Source organism: Larus michahellis, unplaced genomic scaffold (assembly GCF_964199755.1).
Source record: "Larus michahellis unplaced genomic scaffold, bLarMic1.1 SCAFFOLD_326, whole genome shotgun sequence".
In the NCBI taxonomy this organism is placed as follows: domain Eukaryota; kingdom Metazoa; phylum Chordata; class Aves; order Charadriiformes; family Laridae; genus Larus; species Larus michahellis.
Genome location: NW_027436356.1, coordinates 40,654 through 67,246, shown reverse-complemented (window position 1 = coordinate 67,246; position 26,593 = coordinate 40,654). Strand labels below are relative to the sequence as shown.

General features: G+C 67.6%; 2 protein-coding genes across 3 annotated transcripts; both read right to left on the bottom strand.

Moving 5' to 3' along the window:
* Window positions 1–934: 934 nt before the first annotated feature.
* Window positions 935–12,589, bottom strand: LOC141737256 (cytohesin-2). 2 transcript variants are annotated; one of them, XM_074571920.1, is made up of 12 exons: window positions 12,455–12,589; window positions 11,696–11,843; window positions 10,059–10,125; window positions 9,825–9,943; window positions 8,985–9,065; window positions 7,298–7,410; window positions 6,255–6,403; window positions 5,306–5,418; window positions 3,424–3,502; window positions 2,646–2,717; window positions 2,005–2,126; window positions 935–1,185 (listed from the first exon to the last, which is right to left on the bottom strand). In XM_074571920.1, exons 1-12 carry the CDS (start codon window positions 12,471–12,473, stop codon window positions 1,098–1,100), a joined length of 1,170 nt encoding a protein of 389 aa, XP_074428021.1. In that variant the 5' UTR covers window positions 12,474–12,589; the 3' UTR covers window positions 935–1,097. The 2 variants fall into 2 exon arrangements, with proteins under 2 accessions (XP_074428021.1, XP_074428020.1); XM_074571919.1 differs by having other exon boundaries at window positions 2,005–2,159; window positions 3,424–3,500; window positions 5,307–5,418.
* Window positions 12,590–13,183: 594 nt separating this feature from the next.
* On the bottom strand, window positions 13,184–24,743 carry LOC141737257 (voltage-dependent calcium channel gamma-8 subunit-like). Its single transcript, XM_074571921.1, has 4 exons — window positions 24,288–24,743; window positions 20,967–21,050; window positions 18,636–18,776; window positions 13,184–16,497 (listed from the first exon to the last, which is right to left on the bottom strand). Exons 1-4 carry the CDS (start codon window positions 24,439–24,441, stop codon window positions 15,926–15,928), a joined length of 951 nt encoding a protein of 316 aa, XP_074428022.1. The 5' UTR covers window positions 24,442–24,743; the 3' UTR covers window positions 13,184–15,925.
* Between the last annotated feature and the right edge of the window lie 1,850 nt (window positions 24,744–26,593).

The window sequence follows — 26,593 nt, the reverse complement described above, 5'->3', positions numbered from 1 at the left end:
ACGCCTCACACCTCCCACACACGCCTCGCACACGCCTCAGGCGGGGATGTGCGCTTCTCGCACCTGTCTGACACCTTACACACGCCTCGCACACGCGTGTGCACACCCTCCCACGCGCCTCCAGCCTCACACGCGCCTTGCATGTGGCTCGCACATACATACATGTGCCTCTTGCCTGGCACACGCCTCGCACACGCGTGCACACGCCTCGCACACGCCTCAGACCTCGCACACGCCTCGAACACGCCTGGCACACGCCAGCCTCCTGCTTCTGCCCAGCAGAAGCCCCCCCCAACACGCGTGTGCTCCGCGGGGGGGGGTGTGCGTCCGTGTCTGCGCACACGCGTGTGGGGACGTGGGGACCTGTGTGTGTCCCCCCCCCGCCCCAGAGGGGTCCCGGGGGGGGGGGGGAGCGTCCCCAGGCCCTTCCCGGGGTCCCTCGGGGTCCCATCACGGTCTGGGGGGGGGGGGGGGGGGGGGGGCCACGGTCCTGGGGGGGGACCCTCAAGGTCTTGGGGGTCCCAGGTTGTGCTGGGGGGGGGCCTCAAGATGAGTGGGACCCCTTTATGGTCCGGGGGGGCCCCCCAAGATGTGTGTGGGGGTCCCCCATTGTCCTTGGCGGGGGGGGGGGGGGGGGGGGGGGGGGTGGCACCGGGGGGGTGTCTCTTGGTGGTCCTGGGTCACCTTGAGGGTCCCTCATGGTCCTGGGGGGGGGGGGGGGGGGGTCCCTTGAGGGCCGGGGGGGGTCCGTGTGGTCCTGGAAGGTCCCTCGTGGTCCTTGGGGGGGTCCCTCGCAGTCTGGGGGGGTCCCTTGTGGTGCTGGGGGGGCCCAGGGCTTCCCTCGTGGTGCTGGGGGGGGGGTCCTTGTGGTCCTTGGGGGGGTCCTTCGTGATGCTGGGGGGGCCCGGGGGGGCCTCCTTGTGGTCCTGGGGGGTCCCTTGTGGTCCTCAGCGGGGGGTCCCGGGGGTGTCCTCCTGGTCCTGGGGCATCCCAGGGGGGGTCCCTCACAGTCCGGGGGGGTCCCTCGTGGTCCCGGTGGGCTCTCGTGGTCCGGGGGGGGTCCCTCGTGGTCCCGGGGGGGTCCCGGCCCCCCCCTCTCAGGGCTGCTCCTGCTTTTTCTTCACCGAGATGCGCTTCTTGCGGGCGGCCAACATCTCGTAGAAGGGGTCGACGCTCACCGCCGCCCTGCGGGGGGGGGGCCCGAAGGGTTTTTGGGGTGCCCCAGGGGGTTTTGGGGTGTCCCCCCCCCGGGGTGCCCCCCCCAGCCCCGTCCAGGGACACCCCCCCCCCCGGTCCCCCCAGATGCTCCACAGCATCTTCCTGCATCCCCACCCCATCGGAAGCCCTGGGGGACTTCGAGGACCCCGGGAGGATTTAGGGGCCCCAGGAGGATTGGGGGGGTCCCCGGGGGGGGGTTTGGGGGGTCCATGGGGGGGATTTGGAGTGGCCCCTCCCCTTGCACCCCCCCCGAAACGCCCAGGTCCCCCCAGATGCTCCACGGCGTCTTCCTGCATCCCCACCCCACAGAAAGCCCCAAGGAGGGAGGGGGGGGGTTGAGGACCCCCCCAGAGGAATTTGGGGGTGCCTGGGGGGGGGTTGAGAGTCCCCAGGAGGATTGGGGGGGTCCCCAAGAGGGGGTTTTGGGGTGCTCCCTCCCTCTGGGACCCCCCCAGACGCCCGGGTACCCCCCGCCCCCCACCAAGATGCTCCACAGCATCTTTCTGTGTCCTCACCCCATAGGAAGCCCCTGGGAAGGGGGGGGGGGGATGGTGAGGACCCCCCGGGAGGATTTGGGGGGGCCGGGGGGGGTGTTTTTGGGGTGCTCGCTGGATGGATTTGATCCACTCGTCCTTCTGGTCGCGGGTTCACCCCCCCCCAGATGCTCCACAGCATCTTTCTGCATCCTCACCCCATAGGAAGCCCCTGGGAAGGGGGGGGGGGGGATGGTGAAGACCCCCCGGGAGGATCTGGGGGGGCCGGGGGGGGGTTTTTTGGGGTGCTCACTGGATGGATTTGATCCACTCGTCCTTCTGGTCGCGGGTGGGGGCGGAGATGCGGTAGACGACGTGGTTCCCCTCCACCACCCGCCCGTCCGCCTCCGTCTTACAGGCCTTGATGAGCTGCCCCTTGTTGTTGGGGATGTAGAGCTCGAAGCAGTGCTGGGGGGGGGCGGCGGGGGGGGGCAACAGGTCAGGCTGGGGGGGCCAGGGGGGCCGGCGGGGGCCGGGGGGAGTCAGGTACAGGGGAGGATGGGGGGGATGGGGGAGGAATTGGGGACCCCGGGGGGGAATGGAGCCCCTTGTTGGGAGGAGATGGAGGAGAAGGTGGGGGGCACGGCTGCCTGCCCCCCCCCCCCCCCCAAATCTGGGGGGGTCCTGGGGAGGGGCGACACGGGGACATGTGGGGACAATGGGGGGTTTGGGGGCGGCTGGGGGACACAAGAGGGGATTAGGGGACAGGGAAGGATGGGGGGGGGACTGGGGACCCCAGGGGGGAATAGAGCCCCTTGTTGGGGGGAGATGGGGGGCACGGCTATGCCCCCCCCCTCCACCCCCCCCAAATCTGGGGGGAAGGGGTCCTCGGGACACGCAGCGATGGGGATGGGGGACACAGGGGGAGCCCGGGGGGGACACGGGGGGGCTCACCGGCTTGCGGGGGTCCTCCACCTCGCGGATGCTCAGGTTCTCCAGGGGGATGATGCCCCGTGGCTCCTTATCCTGGGGGGGGGTCACAGGGGGTCAGGGGGGGTCCGGGGGTGGGTGTTGTGTCTCTGGGGGTGTCCCCCCAGGGGCTTCAGAGGGTCCCTGGGGTTTCTAAGGGGTTCAGGGGGACCCTGGGGGGTCAGGGGACACCCTGGGGGGGGTCCTGGATGTCAAGGGGGGGGTTGGAGGGGTCCCCAGAGGCTCAAGGGGGTCCCTGGGGGTGTCCAGGGGGGCCCTAAATGGCTTGGGGGGGGTCCCTGGGGAAGTCCAGGGGGTTTGGGGGGGGGGGGGGTCCAAGGGACTCAAGGGTGGGTCTCTGGGGGACCCCAAGGGGTTGGGGTGTCCCAGGGGGGACCCTGGGGGTTTGGGGGGGCCCTCAAGGGCTCAGTGGGGTCCCTGGAGTGGGGGTCCAGAGGGGTATGGGGGGGTCTTTTGGGGCCCCCAGGGGCGGGGGGGGCATAAGGGGGGTCCCCAAGAGGGTCAAGGGGGGCCCAGACAGGACCAGGAGGTCCCTGGGGCGGGGGGGGGGGGGGGGGGGGGGTGTCACCCTGGGGTACCCAAAAAAGCCCAGTCAATTTGGGAGATTCAGGGGGTCCCAGAGGGGTTTGGGGGGGGGGGGGGGCAGAGGGCATCGGGCCCCCCCGGGCGGTTTGGGGATGCCTAAGGGGGAGTCAGGGGGGACCCCGAGGGGGGGTTTTGGGGTGGTGTGGGGGGGTCTCACCGTGGTGTACTCGAAGTAGTAGAGACAGTTGTCGGTGAGGATGAACCAGCGCCGCTTCCACGTCTTCACCCGCCCGCCTGGGGGGGACAGGGGGGGCTCAGGGGGGGCTGGGGGGGGGCAGGAGGGTCGGGGAAGAGGGGGGGGACGACACCTGGGGGGGGCCTCAGGAGGGATCCAGGGGTCCCCGAGGAGCCACATGGATTTTGGGGGGCTCCAAGGGCAACTGGGGGTGGGGGTGGGGACGACAGATTGAGGCAGGGGATGGGGGCGGGGGGGGAGATAGATTTGGGGGGGGGCATAAGCCCCAGACCATTCTGGGAGGTCCCAAAACATGCTGGGATTGGGGGGGGGCACAGTGGGGGTTTTTCTGGGGGGCGGGGGGGGGAGTCCCGGGGTGTTGGCCCCCCCCACACCCCCCCCACCCCAATACGTACCTCCTGGGGGGGCCGGGCCGGGCGTCGGCAGCGGGAGGGGTGGGGGGTGGGGGATTTGGGGGGGGCCGGGGGGGGGTGAAGGGGACGGGGAGGGTCAGACGGGGACAGACAGACGGAGGAAGAGAGAGAGGAAACGTCAGTCACGTCCACACGGGAACCGCCCCCCCCCGCGAACCCCTGGGGGAACTGGGGAGCACTGGGAGGGAACTGGGGGGGTCCTGGGAGGGCATCTGGGGGCACTGGGAGGAACTGGGAAGGTCCACAGAGGAACTGGGGGGCACTGGGAAGGCCCCGGGAGGCATGGGGAGGGACTGAGCAGGACTGGGAGGCACTGGGAAGGTCCAGAGGGGCACTGGGATGCATCCAGGGGTGAACTGGGGAGACTGGGAGGCACTGGGAAGGTCCAGAGGGGCACTGGGATGCATCCAGGGGTGAACTGGGGAGACTGGGAGGCACTGGGAAGGTCCAGGAAGATCTCAGGAGGGACTGAGTGGGGCTGGGAGGCATTGGGAAGGTCCAGAGGGGTACTGGGATGCATCCAGGGGTGAACTGGGGGGACTGGGAGGCACTAGGAAGGTCCAGAGGGGCACTGGGATGCATCCAGGGGTGAACTGGGGGCACTGGGAGGCACTGGGAAGGTCCAGGAACATATCAGGAGATACTGAGCAGGACTGGGAGGCACTGGGAAGGTCCAGAGGGGCACTGGGATGCACCCAGGGGTGAACTGGGAGGCACTGGGAAGGTTCCAGGAAGATGTCAGGAGGGACTGAGCAGGACTGGGAGGCACCGGGAAGGTCCAGAGCGGCACTGGGATGCATCCAGGGGTGAACTGGGGGGACTGGGAGGCACTAGGAAGGTCCAGAGGGGCACTGGGATGCATCCAGGGGTGAACTGGGGGGACTGGGAGGCACTAGGAAGGTCCAGAGGGGCACTGGGATGCATCCAGGGGTGAACTGGGGGGACTGGGAGGCACCGGGAAGGTCCGGAGGGGCACTGGGATGCATCCAGGGGTGAACTGGGGGGACTGGGAGGCACTGGGAAGGTCCAGAGGGGCACTGGGATGCATCCAAGGGTGAACTGGGGGGACTGGGAGGCACTAGGAAGGTCCAGGAAGATATCAGGACGGACTGAGTGGGGCTGGAAGGCACTGGGAAGGTCCAGAGGGGTACTGGGATGCATCCAGGGGTGAACTGGGAGGCACTGGGAAGGCCCAGAAAGATATCAGGAGGGACTGGGCAGGGCTGGGAGATACTGGGAGAAGCTGGTTCTTGCCCAGTTTGGGGGGGGGCGGGGGGGAGGGACAGCCGTAAAGAGCAGCGGGGACCCAGGGCAGGCGCAGAGGGGACAGAGACAGAGAAAAGAGAGGACCCAGGGGAGGGGAGGGGGCGGGGCTGGGGGGAGGGGGCGTGGCCGGGGAGGGGGCGTGGCCGGGGAGGGGGCGTGGCTCACCCAGCTTGAGCAGCCAGCCCTCGCGGTCGGGGTTGAAGAAGGTGTGGGTCAGGTCGTTGCCGTCGTCCTCGGGGATCTTGAAGGGCTCGCTGCGGATGCTCTCGTAGAGGTTCTGGGGAGGGGGGAGAGGGGGCGGGGTCAGGCCCAGGCCACGCCCACCTCGGCCACACCCCACCCCACCCCTAGGGCAGCACCCACCCCCCCACCCCCCGGGGGCTCCAGGTCTGTACGTGGCGCCGCCCACAGCGCCACAAGCCCCGCCTACAGCGCCACAAGCCCCGCCCACTCTCAGTGGCCACACCCACAGCCCCACAAGCCCCGCCCATAGTCAGTGGCCCCACCCACAGAGCCGCCGGCCCCATCTAGAGCCACAAGCCCCGCCCACATTCATAGCCAAACCCAGGGACACAAGCCACGCCCCCCCGGCCACACCCCTTCAAGCCACGCCTCCCAAGACCACAGCCCCGCCCATTGCTCAGGCCCCACCCTCCACCCTTCGAGACCACGCCCCCTCCAGACCACGCCCCCCTGGTCTCTCCTATCCCTCACCCCTCCACCCCCATGGCCCCACCCTCCCTCTAAGCCCCACCCCCGCAGACCACGCCCCTTCGAGACCACGCCCCCCCGCCTCTCCCATCACTGACCCCTCCAGCCCCCATGGCCCCACCCTCCCTCCAAGCCACGCCCCCCTCAGACCACACCCCCCAGCAGCTCCTCCAGGTCTTTCCCATCCCTCACGGCCCCACCCTCCCTCCAAGCCCCGCCCCCTGGCCCCGCCCCCCTCGGGCCCCACCCCTTCCAGACCACGCTCCCTCCACAGACCATGCCCCCCCCCTTCCTCCCAGCACTGACCCCTCCACCCGCATGGCCCCACCCTCCCTCCAAGCCCCGCCCCCCCGGGCCCCGCCCCTCCAAGCCCCGCCCTGCCCCCCCCGGGCCCCGCCCTACCCGCAGCAGCTCCTCGGGCAGGTCCCCGCCGTCGTTGATGCCGCGGTTCATGGCCACGAAGCGCTCGGCCGAGGGCTTGTCCCGCACGTTGGGGTTGTGCAGGCTGGTGTTGAGCATGATGACGGCGAAGGAGAGGACGTAGCACGTGTCTGGGGGCAGGGGGGGTCACGGGGGGGACCCCCACAGCCAGGGGACGGGGGGGGGGGATGTGGGGCGTGGGGGGACCCCGACAGCAGTGAGAAAACAAGGGGATGGGGAGCCCGACAGCCAGGTGGCAAAGGGGACCCCAATAGATGGGGGGGGTCATGGGGACCCCCCCCCACAGCTGGGGGGGGGCATAGGGGGACCCCCCCACAGCTGGGGGGGGGGGCATGAGGGCATGGGGGGGCCCCGGTAGCATGGAGGGTACAGGGGACATACGGGGGCAGGGGGAGGCGCAAGGGGACGGGGAGCCCGACAGCCAGGTGGCAAAGGGGACCCCAATAGATGGGGGGGTCATGGGGACCCCCCCCACAGCTGGGGGGAACACGGGGGGACCCCAAGAGACAGGGAAGGCACAGGGGAACCCCAACATCCAGGTGACTTTAGGGGGGTGGGTGTGTGCAGGGGGACCCCAAAAGCCAGAGGGGGGGTCCCCAGCAGCCAGAGGGGGGGTCCAAAGGGAACCCTGGCAGCACAGGGGGGTCACGGGGGGGACCCCAACATCCAGATGACTTGTGGGGGGGTGCAGAGGGACCCCAAAAGCCGGGGTGGGAGTCATGGGGGGGACCCCAATATCCAGGTGACTTGGGTGGGCTTCAGGGGACCCTAACAGCCGGAGAGGGGGGTCCCAAGGGGACCCTGGCAGCACAGGGGGGGTCACGGGGAGGGGACCCCAACATCCAGGTCACCCAGGGGGGACCCCAGCGGCCATGGGTGAATTGGGGGGGGGGGAGGGGACAGCCAGGTGTCTGGCCCATTTGGGGACATGGCGGGGGGGGTGTGGGGCTGGAGGGTGGCTGGGTGTGGCTGGGCGTGGCCGGGGGGGCGGAGCATGGCCCTACCCGTGCACTGGAAGACGCCGGGGTTGCAGAGACAGTAGCGCTGGGCGAAGGCCTCCATCATCCGGTCGATCTTCTGTGCCTCCCCCGGCAGCCGAAAGCTCCACAGGAACTGCCTGAGGGAGGGGGGGAAACAGGGGGGGCACCCCAAATCCTCCACTGCCCCCCAAACCTCCACAGGGCCCCCAACACCATCCCCCCCCTCCCCCAAGGATCTCCCAAATCCTCCCCAGGTCACCCAAATCCTCCACCAGATCCTCAAATCCTCACTGGGACCCCCAAGTCCTCCAGCAGATCCCTCAAATTCTTCCTGGGACCCCCAAAATCCTCCGTCATCCTCTCAAATCCTCCAGCAGATCCTCAAAATCCTCCCCGGGACCCCCAAAATCCTCCGTCATCCCCCCAAATCCTCCAGCAGATCTTCAAGATCCTCCCCGGGACCCCCAAAATCCTCCGTCATCCTCCCAAATCCTCCGTCATCCCCAAAATCCTCCAGCAGACCCCCAAAATCCTCTGTCATCCCCCCAAATCCTCCAGCAGATCTTCAAGATCCTCCCCGGGACCCCCAAAATCCTCCGTCATCCCCCCAAATCCTCCAGCAGAGCCCCAAAATCCTCCCCGGGACCCCCAAAATCCTCCGTCATCCTCCCAAATCCTCCAGCAGATCCTCAAAATCCTCCCCGGGACCCCCAAAATCCTCCGTCATCCCCCCAAATCCTCCAGCAGAGCCCCAAAATCCTCCCCGGGACCCCCAAAATCCTCCGTCATCCTCCCAAATCCTCCAGCAGAGCCCCAAAATCCTCCCCGGGACCCCCAAAATCCTCCGTCATCCTCCCAAATCCTCCAGCAGATCCTCAAAATCCTCCCCAGGACCCCCAAAATCCTCCGTCATCCCCCCAAATCCTCCAGCAGATCTTCAAGATCCTCCCCGGGACCCCCAAAATCCTCCGTCATCCTCCCAAATCCTCCGTCATCCCCAAAATCCTCCAGCAGACCCCCAAAATCCTCTGTCATCCCCCCAAATCCTCCAGCAGATCTTCAAGATCCTCCCCGGGACCCCCAAAATCCTCCGTCATCCCCCCAAATCCTCCAGCAGATCCTCAAAATCCTCCCCGGGACCCCCAAAATCCTCTGTCATCCCCCCAAATCCTCCAGCAGATCTTCAAGATCCTCCCCGGGACCCCCAAAATCCTCCGTCATCCCCCCAAATCCTCCAGCAGATCCTCAAAATCCTCCCCGGGACCCCCAAAATCCTCCGTCATCCCCCCAAATCCTCCAGCAGATCTTCAAAATCCTCCCCAGGACCCCCAAAATCCTCCGTCATCCCCCCAAATCCTCCAGCAGATCTTCAAAATCCTCCCCGGGACCCCCAAAATCCTCCCCGGGACCCCCAAAATCCTCCGTCATCCCCCCAAATCCTTCAGCAGATCCTCAAAATCCTCCCCGGGACCCCCAAATTCCTCCCGGGGACCCTCCCAGCCCCCCCATGATACTCCACGTGAGCCCCCTCAAAATCTTCAAGGGATCCCCCAGACCCCCCAGTCCTCCTCCCAGGCGTCCCTAACCCTCCTCGGACCCCTGAATACCCCCCCAAAGTCCCCAGCGCCCCCCAGATGTCTCGACAACCCCCGCCTCCCCCCGCAAGAGCCCCCTCCCAACCCCCAAAAGTGCCCCCCCCCAGCCCCCTCACCTCAGCGCCTGCACCAGGTTGAGGTCCGTGAACTCGTGGAGGTCCACGAAGGCGTGCAGCACCCCGATATTGAACTCCTCCCTGGGGAGGGAGCGCAGAACCGAGCTGTCAATCACCCCCAAGCCCCGCCCACCCCCGAGACCCACCCACTTAAACCCCGCCCACCACGCTGTCAATCACCCAGGACATCCCCACCCCCCTCAGCCGCAGCCCAAGGGGGTGCTCCCACCCCTGGGGGGGTGTGTGTGGGTGGGTGGTCCTTGGGGAAGCTCCACCCCTTCCACAAAGCCACACCCACTTCACAAAGCCCCTCCCACTCTCAGTAAGCCCCGCCCCTTCCAGGAAGACCCGCCCATCATGCTGTCAATCACCCCAACCCTCTCCAAACTCAACCCAGTGGGCTGCTCCCATCTCGGGGGGGGGGGGGGCGGTGGTCCTGGGAGAAGCCCCTTCCCTTTCCATAAGCCCCGCCTCCTCACCATAAGCCCCACCCATCATGCTGTCAATCATCCCAACCTTCCCCAGCCTCAAACCAATGGGCTGGACCCACCTCCGGAGGGGGGTGGGTGGTCCTTGGGGAAGCCCCGCCCCTTCCACTAAGCCCCTCCCCCTCATGAGGCCACTCCCCCTTCCAATAAGCTCCGCCCACCACGCTGTCAATCACCCAAACCTTCCCCAGCCTCAAACCAATGGGCTGGTTCCATCTCTGGGGGGTGGGTGGTCCTTGGGGAAGCCCCACTCCTTTTGGGAAGCCCCTCCCCCTTTCATGAAGCCCCTCACCCTCCGAGGAAGCCCCTCCCCCCCGAGGAAGCCCCTCCCCCCCCCCCCCAGGAAGCCCACCTCTCGCCCAGGTAGTCGCCGATGGCCGTCTTGTTGAGCCCCTCGCCCTTGTAGAGGAAGCGGGCGATGTCCTCGGCCGTGTGACGCAGCAGCTCGTTCTCCACCAGGAACTGGATCCCCTGCACCCCAAAACCATCAGGGACTACCCGGGGTGGGGGACGACACCCCCAGGCATCCGGGAACCCCACATTGAAGGGGGAGGGGGGAACGACACGGCGTTGGGGAGCCCCTCACCTTTTTGGGGTCCATGTTGAATTTCTTGCGGCCCATCCCCATCTTTCGGTTCCTCTGGAGGGTTTTGCTGAAGCGGGGGGGGGTGGGGGGGGGTGTTAAACCAGGGTCAGGGGGAGCCCCCAAAACCTTCAGAGGAAGTTTTGGGGTCCCCACGGACAGGGGGGTAGTTCTGGGGGAGGGTTTTGGGGGTCCCCTGGGCCCTGACAGAGACTGAGAAGACCCAAAGCCCCCGGAGAGGGGGACCATGGTGCTGTCAGGGGGTATTTAGGGATGCTGGGGTAGATTTTGGGGGGGTCCACAGGGCGTCTGGGTCCACCCCATGCAGCAGGGGGGTACACTGGGGGTCTCAGGGCCAGGTTTTGGGGGTCTCTCCATGCCTGGGAAGGTACATCCTAGCGGGTGAAGGGAGTCTCTCTGTACAGGGGACCCCAGGACAGGTGTCTGGGGGTCCTGGGGGATGTTTGGGGGGGTATTTGGGGGCCCTGAAGGGGTTTTTGGGGTCTCAGGGGGGTATTTAGGCATCCTGGGGAGACATTTGAGAGCCTCACTGGTGTATGGTGGTCCCGCAAGAGTATTTAGGGGTGCCGGGGTGTATGTGGGGGCCCTGGGAGGGTTTCTGTGGTCTCAGGGGGATATTTGGGGGTCCTGAGAGGGTATTTGGGGCTCCTGGAGAGGTATTTAGGGGTACCAGGAGTATTTGGCAGTGCTGGGGGCGTCCTGAGGGAATATTTGAGATCCTCGGGGGCGTATTTGAGGGTCCTGGAAGAATATTTAGGGGTGCCAAGGGGGTATGTGGGGGCCCTAAGAGGGTTTCTGGGGTCTCAGAGGGCTATTTGGGGGTCCTCAGGGCGCATTTGGGGTCCCTGAGGGGGTTTCTGGGGTCTCACAGCTATATTTGAGGGTGGTGGAGGAGTATTTAGGGGTACCAGAGGGTAGGCAGGGACCTTGGGAGGGTTTCTGAGGTCTTGGGGGGGTATCTGGGGGCCCTGGGAGGGTTTCAGGGGTCTCGGGGGGGTAATCTGGGGGCCCTGGGAGGGTTTCAGGGGTCTTGGGGAGGGGGTATTGAGGGGCCCTGGGAGGGTTTCAGGGGTCTTGGGGGGGGTATTGAGGGGCCCTGGGAGGGTTTCTGTGGTCTTGGGGGGGTATCTGGGGTCCCCGGGAGGGTTTCTGTGGTCTTGGGGGGGTATCTGGGGTCCCTGGGAGGGTTTCTGTGGTCTTGGGGGGGTATCTGGGGTCCCTGGGAGGGTTTCAGGTGTCTCGGGGGGGTATTGAGGGGCCCTGGGAGGGTTTCAGGGGTCTCGGTGGGGTATCTGGGGGCCCTGGGAGGGTTTCAGGGGTCTTGGGTGGGCGTATTGAGGGGCTCTGGGAGGGTTTCAGGGGTCTCGGGGGGGTATCTGGGGGCCCTGGGAGGGTTTCAGGGATCTCGGGGGGGGTATTGAGGGGCCCTGGGAGGGTTTCTGTGGTCTTGGGGGGGGTATCTGGGGTCCCTGGGAGGGTTTCAGGGGTCTTGGGGGGGTATTGAGGGGCCCTGGGAGGGTTTCAGGGGTCTCGGGGGGGGGTATTGAGGGGCCCTGGGAGGGTTTCAGGGGTCTCGGGGGGGTAGCTGGGGGCCCTGGGAGGGGGTATTTGGGGGGTACCTGCCCTCGTTGGCCTCCAGCCCCTCCACCTCACTCATGGCCTCGCTCAGCTCCTCCCGCAGGCGCTGGATCTCCCCCAGCAGCTCCTGCTTGCGCCGCCGGATGCTCTCCAGCTCCAGCCGCTCCTCCGCCGTCAGGTCGGGGGGCACTAGGGAGGTCCCGGGGGGAAGGCGGGGGGTGGGGGTGGGGGGGTGTCACAACTCCGCCGCGCCCCCCCCCCCCCTTGGCCCCGCCCCCTCTCCAGAGGCCCCGCCCTCTCCCTGCCCCAGGAAACAGAACCAGAGCCAAGTCCAAGCCCCGCCTCCTTAACTTTAACCACGCCCCCTTGGCGACAAACCCCGCCCTCTCTGGTATAACCACGCCCCTCTTCTGCAAAGACACGTCCAAGGCCACGCCCCCAACCGTTTTAGCCCCGCCCTTTCCCCACGTAAGCCCCGCCCACACGCAGCTCCACGCGCAGGGGACGGGTCGACGGAGGGGCGTGGCCTCGCGGAAAGGGGGTGTGGCCTGGCGGAAACGGGGGGCGTGGCATGAGAGGCCACATCCATCCCCCCCCACCCCCCCACCCCCGCCATTGAATGGTTTCGCCCACCACGGCCCCCCCCAACCTCGCGGGAGGGGAGTGGTGAGGCCTTGTCACGTGACCCCGCCCCTCCACCTCGGGACAGAAACCCACGCGGCCACCAGAGCCCCCCCCCCCCTCCTCCCCCATCCCGGGGGGGGCCAAACGGCCCCCGTCACCGCCCCCGCCGGGCCTACCATAGACTCCGTCCTCCATGGCGGCCGGGGCGGCCGCTCGCGCCGGGCCGGGGCCGCTCCCTCCGCTCCGCTCCTGTCCTCCGCCCTCCGCCGCGGCGGCGCCCGTCCGCCCGCCCCGCCCGGGCTAGCCCCGCCCCTCGCCGCCGCCGCAGCCTATCAGCGGTCGCGCGCCTGAGGGACGGGCCAAACCACCAATCCGATAGGACGCTGGGACGCAGTCCGCCGCGGCGTCGTGATTGGCAGCCAGGAACAGCCAATGAGAGCCAGGACAGCCCTGAATTGGCTGATAGGCAGCCACGGTAACCAATGAGCTGTCACAGCCTCCTCTTTGAGGCGGGGCAGAACCAAGCGGGATTGAGGGGCGCCTGGCCACGCCTCTCTGCGCGACTGACAGGCCTGGCAGCCAATGGGAGGGGAGAGGTGGCCTGCAGGGAGGGGCTTGCCCCGTTACTAAGGGCCTGGCTGGTTGCTAAGGGCCTCAGGTATAGTGACGGCGGGTCCCCCCATAGCCCCCCCATCCCCCGTGTCCCCCCATGTCCCCCCATCCCCTGTCCCCCGTCCATGTCCCCCCGTGTCCCCCCATGTCCTCCGTGTCCCCCCCAAGTCCCCCTGTGTCTCCCCCATCCCCTGTGTCCCCCCCACGTCCCCCCATGTCCCCCCCCCCCCGCCCCGTGTTCCCTCCTGCTTACACCCCCCCGTCCCCCGCCCCCCCCCCCGCCCCGGCGCCACTTCCAGAGATTCAATTTTATTTTAAAGAGCGAAATTTCCGTAAAAATCCATGCAGGGGGCGGCGCCCGGCGCTGTACAGGGGGCGGGGCCTGCGGGAAGGGGGGCGGGGCCTGCGGGAAGGGGGCGGGGCTGTACAAGGGGGCGGGGCTGTACAAAGGGGGCGTGGTCTAGGTGTGGAAGGGGGGGGGGCACCCGGCGCTGCACGTTCTCGGGGCGGGGCGGGGGGGGCTCCCAACGATCCCGGCCCCCCCCCCCAAATTAACCGACATTCATTAACGGGGCCGGGTGGGGGGGGCACTGGGAGCAATGGGGGACGACGACTGGGAGCGACTGGGATCGATGGGGGGGGACTGGGAGTGATGGGGGGGGCACTGGGAGTGACTGGGAGCGATGGGGGGGCACTGGGAGTGATGGGGGGGGGAGGACTGGGAGCGACTGGGAGTGACTGGGAACGCTGGGGGGGACTGGGAGCAATGGGGGGGGGAGGGGGAGACTGGGACCAATTGGGGGAGACTGGGGGTGACCAGGGGGCACTGGGAGCAACTGGGAGGAGGTGGGGGGGGAAACTGGGAGCAACTGGGCGGTTACTGGGAGCAACTGGACTGAGACTGCACGGGAGAGCCCAGCTCTGCAGCCGGCCCAGGGCACTGGGGGATACTGGGAGCACTGGGTGAACTGGGAGCTATTGGCACAGCACTGCCTGCAGACTGGGCTGTACTGGTCCGATACTGCCCAGGGAACTGGGCCATACTGGGCCGATACTACCGAGCAAACTGGGCTGTACTGGTCCGATATTGCCCAGGGAAGTGGGCCATACTGGTTTGACGCTGTTGAGCAAACTGGGTTTTACTGGTCCCGTACTGGCCACGGAAGGGGGAGATACTGGTTTGGTACTGCCCAGGGACTGGGCCGTACTGGTCCATATTGCTCAGGGAGCTGCTCGGGGGGGGGGTGGGGAGAGGGGGGGTCCCACTGCCCTCCCCCCCAGCCTGGGCCCCACCCCCACAGCCCCCCCTAAGGCACAGGGCCCCCCCCCGGGGCTGTGCAGGGGGGGGGTGTCCCTGGGGACCCCGCCAAAAAGGAGCTGGGGGGGCCAGGGGGGGAGGTGGGGAGGGAGAGACCGAGGTTTGAGGGGGGCCCTCAAGAGACGGCAGTTTTGGGGACCCCCCCTGCAAGAAATGGCGGTTTTGGGTACACCCCACCCAAGAGATGGTGGTTTCAGGGACACCCCCCCCCCCCCCCCAAGAGATGACAGTTTCAAGGGACCCCCAAAGACATGGCAGTTTTTTTTGGGGGGGCCCCCCCAAGAGACGGCGGTTTTGGGGACCCCAAGAGACAGCAGTTTTGAGGACACACACCCCCTCCCCCCCCCCCCCCAGAGATGGTGGTTTCAAGGGAACCCCCCCAAAAGAGATGGCGGTTTCAAGGGACCCCCCCAAAAGAGATGGCGGTTTTGGGGACCTCTCCCAAACAGAGGGTGGTTTTGGAGGGGACCCCCAAAGAGATGGCAATTGGGGCCCCCCCTCCCAAGAGATGACGGTTTCCAGGGACCCGCCCCCCCCCCCGTCAAAGACATGGTGGTTTTAAGCTCCCCCCCGCAAGACATGGTGGTTTCAAGACCCCCCCCCCCCCAAGAGACAGCGGTTTTGGGGAACCCCCCCCCAAGAGACAGCGGTTTGGGGGGGCCCCTGCGGGGGGGGAGGGGGGGGCTCGGAGCTGGAGCGGAGTTTAGCCCTTGGGGAGCCCCCAAATCCCCCCCACGGAACATGGCGGGGGGGACACAGCCCTGCCCGCCCGCGGGAGGGCCGGGGGGTGGGGGGGGGGAGGGAGGAGGAGGAGGCAGATGAGGAAGGCAGGAGGAAGAGGAGGAAGAGGAGGAGGAAGGCAGGAGGAAGGTGAAGATGAGAAGGGCAAAAGGAGGATGAGGAAGAGGAGAGGAGGAGGAGGAGGATGAGGAGGAGGAGGAGAGGAGGAGGAGGAGGAGGAGAGGAGGAGGATGAGGAGGAAGGCAGCAGGAGGACGAGGAGAGGAGGAGGAAGGCGAGGATGAGGAAGGCAGGAGGAGGAAGATGACAAGGGCAGGAGGAAGGGGAGGGTGAGGAGAGGAGGAGGAAGACGGGGCCGAAGAAGGCAGGAGCTGGGGCAGTGAGGGGGGGGGAGTCCCTCAGGTGGGGCTGCTCTTGCTGTCGGTCCCCAGGGGGTCCCTGGGGGGGTCTGGGGGTCCCCAGGGGGGTCTGGGCTGTCCCTGGGAGGTCCCTGGGGGGTCCCTGGGGGTGCCCAGGGCTCTGGGGGGGTCTCAGAGGTTTGGGGCGGGGGGTTCTGGGGGCGCCCCTAGAGGGGGGTGGTCCTGTCACTGAGGGGGCTGGTCCCCAGGGGGGTCCCTGGGGGGTCCGGGGGTGCCCCTAGAGGGGGGTGGTCCTGTCATTGAGGGGGCTGGTCCCCAGGGGGGTCCCTGGGGGGTCCGGGGGTGCCCCTAGAAGGGGGTGGTCCTGTCATTTGGGGTGCTGGTCCCCGGGGGGGTCCCTGGGGGGGTCCCAGGAGGGGCTGGGGGGGTTCTGGGGGGGTTCCAGGGGGTTCCAGGGGTGCCCCTAGATGGGGTGGTCTTGCAGTTGAGGGTGCTGGTCCCTTGGGGGGGGGTCCCAGGGGTCTCGGGGGGGGTCCGGGGGTGCCCCTAGACGGGGGTGGTCTTGTCATTGAGGGTGCTGGTCCCCTGGGGGGGTCCCGGGGGGGTCCGGGGGTGCCCCTAGACGGGGGTGGTCTTGCGGTTGAGGGTGCTGGTCCCCGAGGCGCTGTCGGGGGGGCCCCCGGGGGGGTCCTTCCCAAAGGCGTTATGCAGCTGCAAAAAGGGGGGTCCGGGGGTGCCGGGGGGGGGTGGCCCGGGGGGTCCCTCCCGCGATAGGGTGTACATGGAGATATCGGCCGGGGGGGCTCCCCCTCCCCCCGATTTTCCAGGGGGGGGCAGGGGGGGCGGCGGCGGGGGGGAGGCGTCCCGGGAGCGCCCCGGTTCGCTGGAGCGAGAGCTGGAGCGGGAGCGACGGCGGGGACGAGGTCGGGGGCCGGGGGGGACGCGGGGAGGGGGGGGAGGCGGGGGGGGTCCCGGCCCCCCCCCGGGGCCCCCCCGGGCTTTGCGGTGCCGCTCGATGTAGAGGTTGACGGCCAGGACCCCGATGGCCTCGGCCAGGATGAAGGAGAGCCCCCCGAAGTAGAAGGACCAGCCGTAGGAGTAATGGCTCTTCTTGTCCTCGTCCCGCTTCGTCCCCGGGTCCCCCGCGTTGGCCGAGATGTAGACGATCACCCCGATGATGTTGCTGAGGCCTGGGGGGGGGGGACGGGACGGGGACAAGGGACGTGACGGACGAGGGGGGGACAGGGGGGGACGTGGTGGCAGGGGGACATGGGACAGGTCAGGGGACGTGGGAGAGGGAGAGGAGAGGGGATGAAGGACAGGGGACAAGGGACAGGGGACGTGGGACAAGGAAAGAAGGGATGAAGGACAGGGGACATGGGACAGGGAGAGGAGAAGGGATGAAGGACAGGGGACAAGGGACAGGGGACATGGGACAAGGAAAGAAGGGATGAAGGACAGGGGACATGGGACAGGGGACGTGGGACAAGGAAAGAAGGGATGAAGGGCAGGGGACAGGGGACAGGTCAGGGGACGTGGGACAGGGAGAGGAGAAGGGATGAAGGACAGGGGACAAGGGACAGGGGACGTGGGACAAGGAAAGAAGGGATGAAGGACAGGGGACATGGGACAGGGAGAGGAGAAGGGATGAAGGACAGGGGACAAGGGACAGGGGACGTGGGACAAGGAAAGAAGGGATGAAGGGCAGGGGACAGGGGACAGGTCAGGGGACGTGGGACAGGGAGAGGAGAAGGGATGAAGGACAGGGGACAAGGGACAGGGGACGTGGGACAAGGAAAGAAGGGATGAAGGACAGGGGACATGGGACAGGGAGAGGAGAAGGGATGAAGGACAGGGGACAAGGGACAGGGGACGTGGGACAAGGAAAGAAGGGATGAAGGGCAGGGGACAGGGGACAGGTCAGGGGACGTGGGACAGGGAGAGGAGAAGGGATGAAGGACAGGGGACAAGGGACAGGGGACGTGGGACAAGGAAAGAAGGGATGAAGGACAGGGGACATGGGACAGGGAGAGGAGAAGGGATGAAGGACAGGGGACAAGGGACAGGGGACGTGGGACAAGGAAAGAAGGGATGAAGGGCAGGGGACAGGGGACAGGTCAGGGGACGTGGGACAGGGAGAGGAGAAGGGATGAAGGACAGGGGACAAGGGACAGGGGACGTGGGACAAGGAAAGAAGGGATGAAGGACAGGGGACATGGGACAGGGAGAGGAGAAGGGATGAAGGACAGGGGACAAGGGACAGGGGACATGGGACAAGGAAAGAAGGGATGAAGGACAGGGGACATGGGACAGGGGACGTGAGACAAGGAAAGAAGGGATGAAGGGCAGGGGACAGGGGACAGGTCAGGGGACGTGGGACAGGGAGAGGAGAAGGGATGAAGGACAGGGGACAAGGGACAAGGAAAGAAGGGATGAAGGACAGGGGACAGGGGACAGGTCAGGGGACGTGGGACAGGGAGAGGAGAAGGGATGAAGGACAGGGGACAAGGGACAGGGGACATGGGAGAAGGAAAGGAGAAGGGATGAAGGACAGGGGCCGTGGGACAGGGGACAAAGGGAGACGTGGGAGAGGTCAAGGGACAAGGGACAAGGAAGGGAGAGGGGATGAAGGACAAGGGACATGGGACAGGGAGGGGACAAGGGATGAAGGACAAGGGACAAGGGACAGGGGATGAGGGGGGACGTGGGACGGGACAAAGGGAGACGTGGGACAGGTCAAGGGACAAGGGACAGGGATGGGAGAAGGGATGAAGGACAGGGGACATGGGACAGGGGACAAAGGGAGACGTGGGAGAGGACAAGGGACAGGGATGGGAGAAAGGATCAAGGACAAGGGACAGGCAGAGGATGGGGGACAAGGGACAGGGGACATGGGACAGGCAGGGGACAAGGGAGATGGGATGAGGAGGGACATGGGACAGGGGACAAAGGGAGACGTGGGAGAGGTCAAGGGACAAGGGACAGGGAGGGGACAAGGGATGAAGGACAGGGGACAAGGGACAGGGGATGAGGCTGGGCTTGGGGCCCCCTCCCCAGGAGCCCTGGGGACCCCCCACCCCCTCCTCCGGGCATCCCCTGGGATGTGGGGGACCCCCTCACCCCCCCCGAGGGGGACCCCTTGGCCGGGCTCAGCCCCCCCCCCCCTCCCCGAGAGCCCCGGGGACCCCCCATCCCCTCCCAGGGATCCTACTGGGATGTGGGAGGCATCCCCCCCCCCCCCCCCCCCATCTCAAGGGGGCGAGGCTGGGATCGGGGCCCCCTCCCCGAGAGCCCTGGGGACACCCCCCCGCCCCCCCCCGCCACTGACCGGCGGCGACGAAGAGGATGCCGGCGCCCAGGACCAGGCTGGTGCGCGCGCGGCGCAGGCGGCTGGCGGCCACGCAGACCCCCCCCAGCAGCAGCAGCACCGCGCTCAGGATCGGGAAGATGCTGGAGGCCCGGACCACCCCTGCGGGACCACGGGCCCTCGTTAGCCCCGGCCAGCAGCAGCGGGATCCGCTAGCCCCGGCCAATGGCGGCCCCGGGGATGGCGGCCAATGGGGGAACGCAAAGGGCATGGGATCCGTTAGCCCCGGCCAATGGCGGCCCCGGGGATGGCGGCCAATCGGGGAACACGAAGGGCATGGGATCCGTTAGCCCCGGCCAATGGGAGTCCTGGGGATGGCGGCCAATCGGGGAACAGGAAGGGCATGGGATCCGTTAGCCCCGGCCAATGGGAGTCCTGGGGATGGCGGCCAATCGGGGAACAGGAAGGGCATGGGATCCACTAGCCCCGGCCAATGGCGGCCCCGGGGATGGTGGCCAATGGGGGAACAGGAAGGGCATGGGATCCGTTAGCCCCGGCCAATGGGAGTCCTGGGGATGGCGGCCAAGCAGGGAACACAAAGGGCATGGGATCCGCTAGCCCCGGCCAATGGCGGCCCCGGGGATGGCGGCCAATGGGGGAACAGGAAGGGCATGGGATCCGTTAGCCCCGGCCAATGGCGGCCCCGGGGATGGCGGCCAATGGGGGAACGCAAAGGGCATGGGATCCGCTAGCCCCGGCCAATGGGAGTCCTGGGGATGGCGGCCAATCGGGGAACAGGAAGGGCATGGGATCCGTTAGCCCCGGCCAATGGGAGTCCTGGGGATGGCGGCCAATCGGGGAACAGGAAGGGCATGGGATCCGTTAGCCCCGGCCAATGGGAGTCCTGGGGATGGCGGCCAATCGGGGAACAGGAAGGGCATGGGATCCGTTAGCCCCGGCCAATGGGAGTCCTGGGGATGGCGGCCAATCGGGGAACAGGAAGGGCATGGGATCCGTTAGCCCCGGCCAATGGCGGCCCCGGGGATGGCGGCCAATCGGGGAACAGGAAGGGCATGGGATCCGTTAGCCCCGGCCAATGGGAGTCCTGGGGATGGCGGCCAAGCAGGGAACACAAAGGGCATGGGATCCGCTAGCCCCGGCCAATGGGAGTCCTGGGAATGGCGGCCAATTGGGGAACACGAAGGGCATGGGATCCGTTAGCCCCGGCCAATGGCAGTGGGTTCTGCTAGCCCCGGTCAGTGGCAGCCCCGGGGATGGCGGCCAATCAGGGAGCAGGAAAAGTGTGGGATCTATTATCCCCGGCCAATGGCAGCCCGGGGGCTGGCAGCCAATCAGGGCACATGAAAGGCGTGGGATCTGTCAGCCCCATCCAATGGGAGGCCCAGGGCGGGCGGCCAATCAGAGTGCCCAAATGGTGGGGGATCTGTCAGCTCCAGCCAATGGGAGCACTCCAGTCTGGCAGCCAATCAGAGCCCATGAGCACCCTGGGGTCCAGCAGCCCCCAGCCAATCAGAGCCCACAGGTGCGCTAAGATCTACCGGCACCAGCCAATGGGGCCTCTCCAGGCCGCAGCCAATCAGAGCCCTTAAAGGCATCAGCCAATCAGAGGAGAGGGTGCTTGAGAGTGGGAACCAATGAGGAGAAAGGGCTGTCGTCAACAGCCAATCAGAACCGGGCACATGCTCGCTGTCGCTGGACCACCAGCCAATCAGCGGGGCAGGCTTCCTGGCACAGCAGCCAATCAGAAGGCAGAACCTTGCCCCGGCATCCCTGTTGCCAGGGGAGGGGCGTTGCCATGGCATCCCTGTTGCCAAGGAGCCCAGTTGCTATGGGAGGGGTTTCCATGGGACTGCCGTTGCCAGGGGGCGTGGCTAGCGACTCGGTTGCCATGGCAGCAGCATGGCTGGGGCGGTTGCCAGGGCGGTTGCCAGGGCAACGCCAGGGCGGTTGCCGGGGCATCACCATGGCAACGGCGGGGCATCCCCGGGGACGATGACAGCCCCGTTGCCAAGGCGATGCCAAGCCGGTTGTCAAGGCATCGCCGTGACAATGCCGGGGGGGGGGGGGGGGGGCGGTTGCCATGGCAACACCACAGCGGTTGCTGGGGCAACGCCAGGATAATGCCAGGACATGGCTGGGGTGATGCTGGGGCGGTTGCCATGGCGACGGCGGGGCAGGTGATGCGGGGCAGTTGCCATGGCGATGGCGGGGCGGGTGATGCGGGAGGTTGCCGGGGTGATGGCGGGGCTGTTGCCGGGGTGATGCGGGCGGTTGCCGGGGTGACGGCGGGACGGTCGCCGTGGCGACGGGGCGGTTGCCGGGGCGACTCACGCAGCAGGTACTCGGCGCTGTCGTGGTCGTACTCCATGTCCTCGGGGAAGTGGTTGATCTTCAGGCACAGCCCCCGCTTCAGGCCTGCGGGGACACGGGGACGGCTGCCGCGGGGACGGGGACACCGCGGGGACGGGGACACCATGGGGACGGGGACACCACAGGGACGGGGACACCACGGGGATGGGGACAGGGACAGCATGGGGATGGGGACGCCATGGGGACAGGGACACCATGGGGACAGGGACACCGCAGGGACGGGGACACCATGGGGATGGGGACGGGGACACCGTGGGGACGGGGACACCATGGGGACGGGGACACCACGGGGATGGGGACAGGGACAGCATGGGGATGGGGACACCATGGGGACAGGGACACCATGGGGATGGAGACGCCATAGGGACAGGGACACCGCAGGGACGGGGACAGCATGGGGATGGGGACACCACAGGAATGGGGATGGGGACACCATGGGGACGGGGACACCGTGGGGATGGGGACGCCATGGGGACAGGGACACTGGAGGGACAGGGACACTGGAGGGACAGGGACGCCACGGGGATGGGGACACAGCAGGGACAGGGACAATGACATCCTGGAGACAGGGACACCGTGTGGATGGGGACACTGTGGGGACAGGGACATCCCGGGGACGGGGACACTGTGGGGACGGGGACACCATGGGGATGGGGACAGGAACATCACAGGGACGGGGACACCATGGGGATGGGGACAGTGACATCCTGGGGACAGGGACATCATGGGGATGGGGACACTGTGGGGACTGGGGCACTGCGGGGGCGGGGACAGGGACACGGCGGGGATGGGGATGGTGACAACCTGGGGACAGGGACATCGTGGGGACAGGAACGGGAACATCACAGGGATGGGGACACAGCAGGGACAGGGAGAGTGACATCATGGGGACAGGGACACCACGGGGACACTGCAGAGACAGGGACATCATGGCACCAGGGACGCCATGGGGACAGGGGCACCGTGGGGATGGGGACACCGTGGGGATGGGGACATCACAGGGAAGAGGACACCATGGGGCTGGTGATGTGGTGGGGACAGGGACACCACAGAGACGGTGACGAGGACACCATGGAGACACTGCGGGGACGGGGACACCAGAGGGACAGGGATGGGGACACCATGGGGACGGGGACATCGCGGGGACAGGGGTGGGGACAGTGCGGGTTTGGGGACATCAAGGGGATGGGGACACCAGAAGGACAGGGATGGGGACATGGTGGGGACAGGGACAACACGGGGACGGGGACAGCGTGGGGTTGGGGACATCATGGGGATGGGGTTGGGGACACCGTGGGGTTGGGGACACCACAAGGACAAGGTTGGGGACATTGTGGGGACAGGGACATCGGAGGGATGGGGACATGGTGGGGATGGGGACATCACGGGGACAGGGGTGGGGACACTGTGGGGACAGGGACACCACGGGGACGGGGTCAGGGACACCGTGGGGTTGGGGACACCTCCAGCTGTGCCACCGTGGGGCTGCGGGTCCCCCCCGGCCCCCCGCGAGCTGCCCCCGACGGTGCCACCAGCGTCCCCAGTGATGCCACCACGCTGCGAGCTTCCCCTGACAGTGCCACCAGCGTCCCCAACGATGCCACCACGCTGCGACCTTCCCCTGACAGTGCCACCAGTGTCCCCAACGATGCCACCACGCGGTGAGCTTCCCCCTGACAGTGCCACGAGTGTCCCCAACGATGCCACCAGGCTGCGACCTTCCCCCGACAGTGCCACCGGTGTCCCCAACGATGCCACCACGCTGCGACCTTCCCCTGACAGTGCCACCAGCGTCCCCAGTGATGCCACCACGCTGCGACCTTCCCCTGACAGTGCCACCAGTGTCCCCAACGATGCCACCAGGCTGCGACCTTCCCCTGACAGTGCCACCAGCGTCCCCAACGATGCCACCACGCTGCGACCTTCCCCTGACAGTGCCACCAGTGTCCCCAACGATGCCACCACGCTGCGACCTTCCCCCGACAGTGCCACCAGCGTCCCCAACGATGCCACCACGCTGCGACCTTCCCCTGACAGTGCCACCAATGTCCCCAACGATGCCACCACGCGGTGAGCTTCCCCCGACAGTGCCACCAGCGTCCCCAACGATGCCACCACGCTGCGACCTTCCCCCTGACAGTGCCACGAGTGTCCCCAACGATGCCACCACGCTGCGACCTTCCCCTGACAGTGCCACCAGTGTCCCCAACGATGCCACCACGCTGCGAGCTTCCCCTGACAGTGCCACGATGCTGTGAGCTTCCCCCGACAGTGCCACCGGTGTCCCCAACGATGCCACCAGGCTGCGAGCTTCCCCCTGACAGTGCCACCAGTGTCCCCAATGATGCCACCAGGCTGCGAGCTTCCCCCTGACAGTGCCACCAGCGTCCCCAACGATGCCACCATGCTGCGACCTTCCCCTGACAGTGCCACCAGTGTCCCCAGTGATGCGACCATGCTGCGAGCTTCGCCTGAGAGTGCCATGAGTGTCCCCAACGATGCCACCAGGCTGCGACCTTCCCCTGACAGTGCCACCAGTGTCCCCAACGATGCCACCATGCTGCGACCTTCCCCTGACAGTGCCACCAGTGTCCCCAACGATGCCACCATGCTGCGACCTTCCCCCGACAGTGCCACGATGCTGTGAGCTTCCCCTGACAGTGGCAGCAGTGTCCCCAACGAAGCCACCAGGCTGTGAGCTTCCCCCGACAGTGCCACCAGCGTCCCCAGTGATGCCACCACGCTGCGACCTTCCCCTGACAGTGCCACCAGCGTCCCCAACAATGCCGTGACATTGCGAGCTTCCCCCTGACAGTGCCACGAGTGTCCCCAACGATGCCACCACGCTGCGACCTTCCCCTGACAGTGCCACGATGCTGCGAGCTTCCCCTGACAGTGCCACCAGCGTCCCCAACGATGCCACCACGCTGCGAGCTTCCCCTGACAGTGCCATGAGTGTCCCCAATGATGCCACCATGCTGCGAGCTTCCCCCCGACAGTGCCACCAGTGTCCCCAACAATGCCGCAACACTGCGAGCTTCCCCCTGACAGTGCCACCAGTGTCCCCAACGATGCCACCATGCTGCGAGCTTCCCCTGACAGTGCCACGATGCTGCGAGCTTCCCCTGACAGTGCCACCAGCGTCCCCAGTGATGCCACCACGCTGTGACCTTCCCCTGACAGTGCCACCAGCGTCCCCAACGATGCCACCAGGCTGCGACCTTCCCCCGACGGTGCCACAACCGTCCCCGCCGCCTCCCCCCCCCCCCCCCCAAAACCCACCTTCGAGGCAGCAGATCCGCCAGAGGCCGGAGTGGGTCAATCCGCCGGGATCGCGGCGGTCGCGGTGGGCCGCGTCCTCCCCCGAGATGTTGCTGGTGTTGCAGATGAAGGCGCGGGCGTAGAGCCAGTAGTCGGTGCCGATGGCGATGGTCATGAGGCCGAAGGCGGCGAAGGCGCCCACCGTGGTGAGCAGCACCTGCACCCCCTTCTCGCACCACACCACCCCCTCCCCATTCCAGCGCTTGAGCGACTCCAGCCTGAACCGCGCCCCGGGAAAAACCCGGCCGGGGGGGGCGGGGGGGCGGGGGGGGGGAACCCAGGCGTCCGGCTGGACCCCGACCCCCACCCCGGGGTGGGGGACCCAGGCGTTTGGGTGGGGAGGGGGTGATGGGGTGGGGGGGGGCACTCAGGTGTTATGGGGGGGTGATGGGGGGGGCACCCAGGTGATATGGGGGGGGGACCCAGGTGTTATGGGGGGGGCACCCACGTGATATGGGGGGGGCACTCAGGTGTTATGGGGGGGTGATGGGGGGGGGGGACCCAGGCGTTATGGGGGGGTGATGGGGGGGGGGAAGGGACCCAGGTGTTGTGGGGGGTGATGGGGGGGGCACCCAGGTGATATGGGGGGGGGGCACCCAGGTGTTATGGGGGGGTGATGGAGTGGAGGGGGCACTCAGGTGTTATGGGGGGGTGATGGGGGGGGCACCCAGGTGATATGGGGGGGGGACCCAGGTGTTATGGGGGGGGGCACCCAGGTGATTTGCGGGGGGCACTCAGGTGTTATGGGGAGGTGATGGGGGGGGGGACCCAGGCGTTATGGGGGGGTGATGGGGGGGGGGGGGATGGACCCAGGTGTTATGGAGGGGGGTGATGGGGGCACCCAGGTGTTCTGGGGGGGGTGATGGAATGGGGGGGGCACTCAGGTGTTATGGGGGGCGATGGGGTGGGGGGGGACCCAGGTGTTTGGGGGGGGGTGGGTGACGGGGGGGGACCCAGGTGTTATGGGGGGGTGATGGGGTGGGGGGGGACACCCAGGTGTTTGCGGGGGGGGGGGGGGGGGGGGTGGAGTGGGGGGGTGATGGATTTGGGGGGGGGGAACCAGGCGTTCAGGTGGGGGGGGGTGGGGGGTGGGGGAGGGGACACCCAGGTGTTATGGGGGGGCGATGGAGTGGGGAGGGGGTGATGGAGTTGGGGGGGGGGGCACCCAGGCACTCAGGGGGTGTGTGTGTGTGGGGGGGTGACGATGGTGCGGGGAAGGGGGGGGAGGGAAACACCCCGACTCTGCCCCCCCCCTACGCCCCCCTGACCGCTGGCTGTGCGGGGGGGGGACCCAGGCGTCCGAGCCCCACCGTTGGGACCCCTACGCCCCCCAACCTGCCCGGGGACCCCCTTTCTCTGCCCCCTACGCCCCCCAAGTGGGGCTGCCCCCCCGCCACGTCTCAGGGCCCCGGGGGGGGGCGAGCGACGCCCGGGGCCGAGGCCATGGGGGGGGGGACGTGGCCGCGGCCTGGCACGTTCCTGGGGGCCGGCGGCTCCTCCGTGACGGCCAGCGAGCTGCGGGGACACAGAGCGGGGGGGGGGGGGTGGTGGCTTCGCACGAGGGTCTCGCACGAGGGGTCTCGCACGAGGACGCTTGGCGTCCACGAGGGCCTCGCACAAGGCATCGTGCATCAACAACCCCCCCCCCCCACCCCCACCCCCCCCCCGGGGGGGGCAGGATGGCCACACAAGCCCTCGTGCACGTTGCCCGCACACGCGTGTGCAATGCCCCTCCCCCCCGCCACGTGCTGACTCACGGGCACACGTCACACGCGGGGACACGCGCGGCCGCCGGCGGGTGACTCACCAGCGCGGGGACACCCACCGTGGCCGGGTGGACGCCCCCACCCCCCCCCCAACCCCGGCGCACACGCGTGTGCAAGGCTGAGCGTGCAAAGCCCGGACACGCGTGTGCGAGAAGCGAGGGGGGAGGGTGTGGGGGGGGCTCAAAGCGGCTGGGGGTGTGCAAGGAGCATGAGCAGGGTCAGGAACACGCGTGTGGGAGCGTGGCCATGCGTGTGGGAGCCTGCACATGGATGTGGGAGCATGGCCACGCATGTGGAAGCGTGCACATGGATGTGGGAGCGTGCACACACGTGTGTGAGAGCCTGCACATGGATGTGGGAGCGTGCACACGCGTGTGGGAGCCTGCACATGGATGTGGGAGCGTGGCCACGCATGTGGAAGCCTGCACATGGATGCAGGAGCGTGCACACGCGTGTGAGAGCCTGCACATGGACGTGGGGAGCGTGCACACGCGTGTGGGA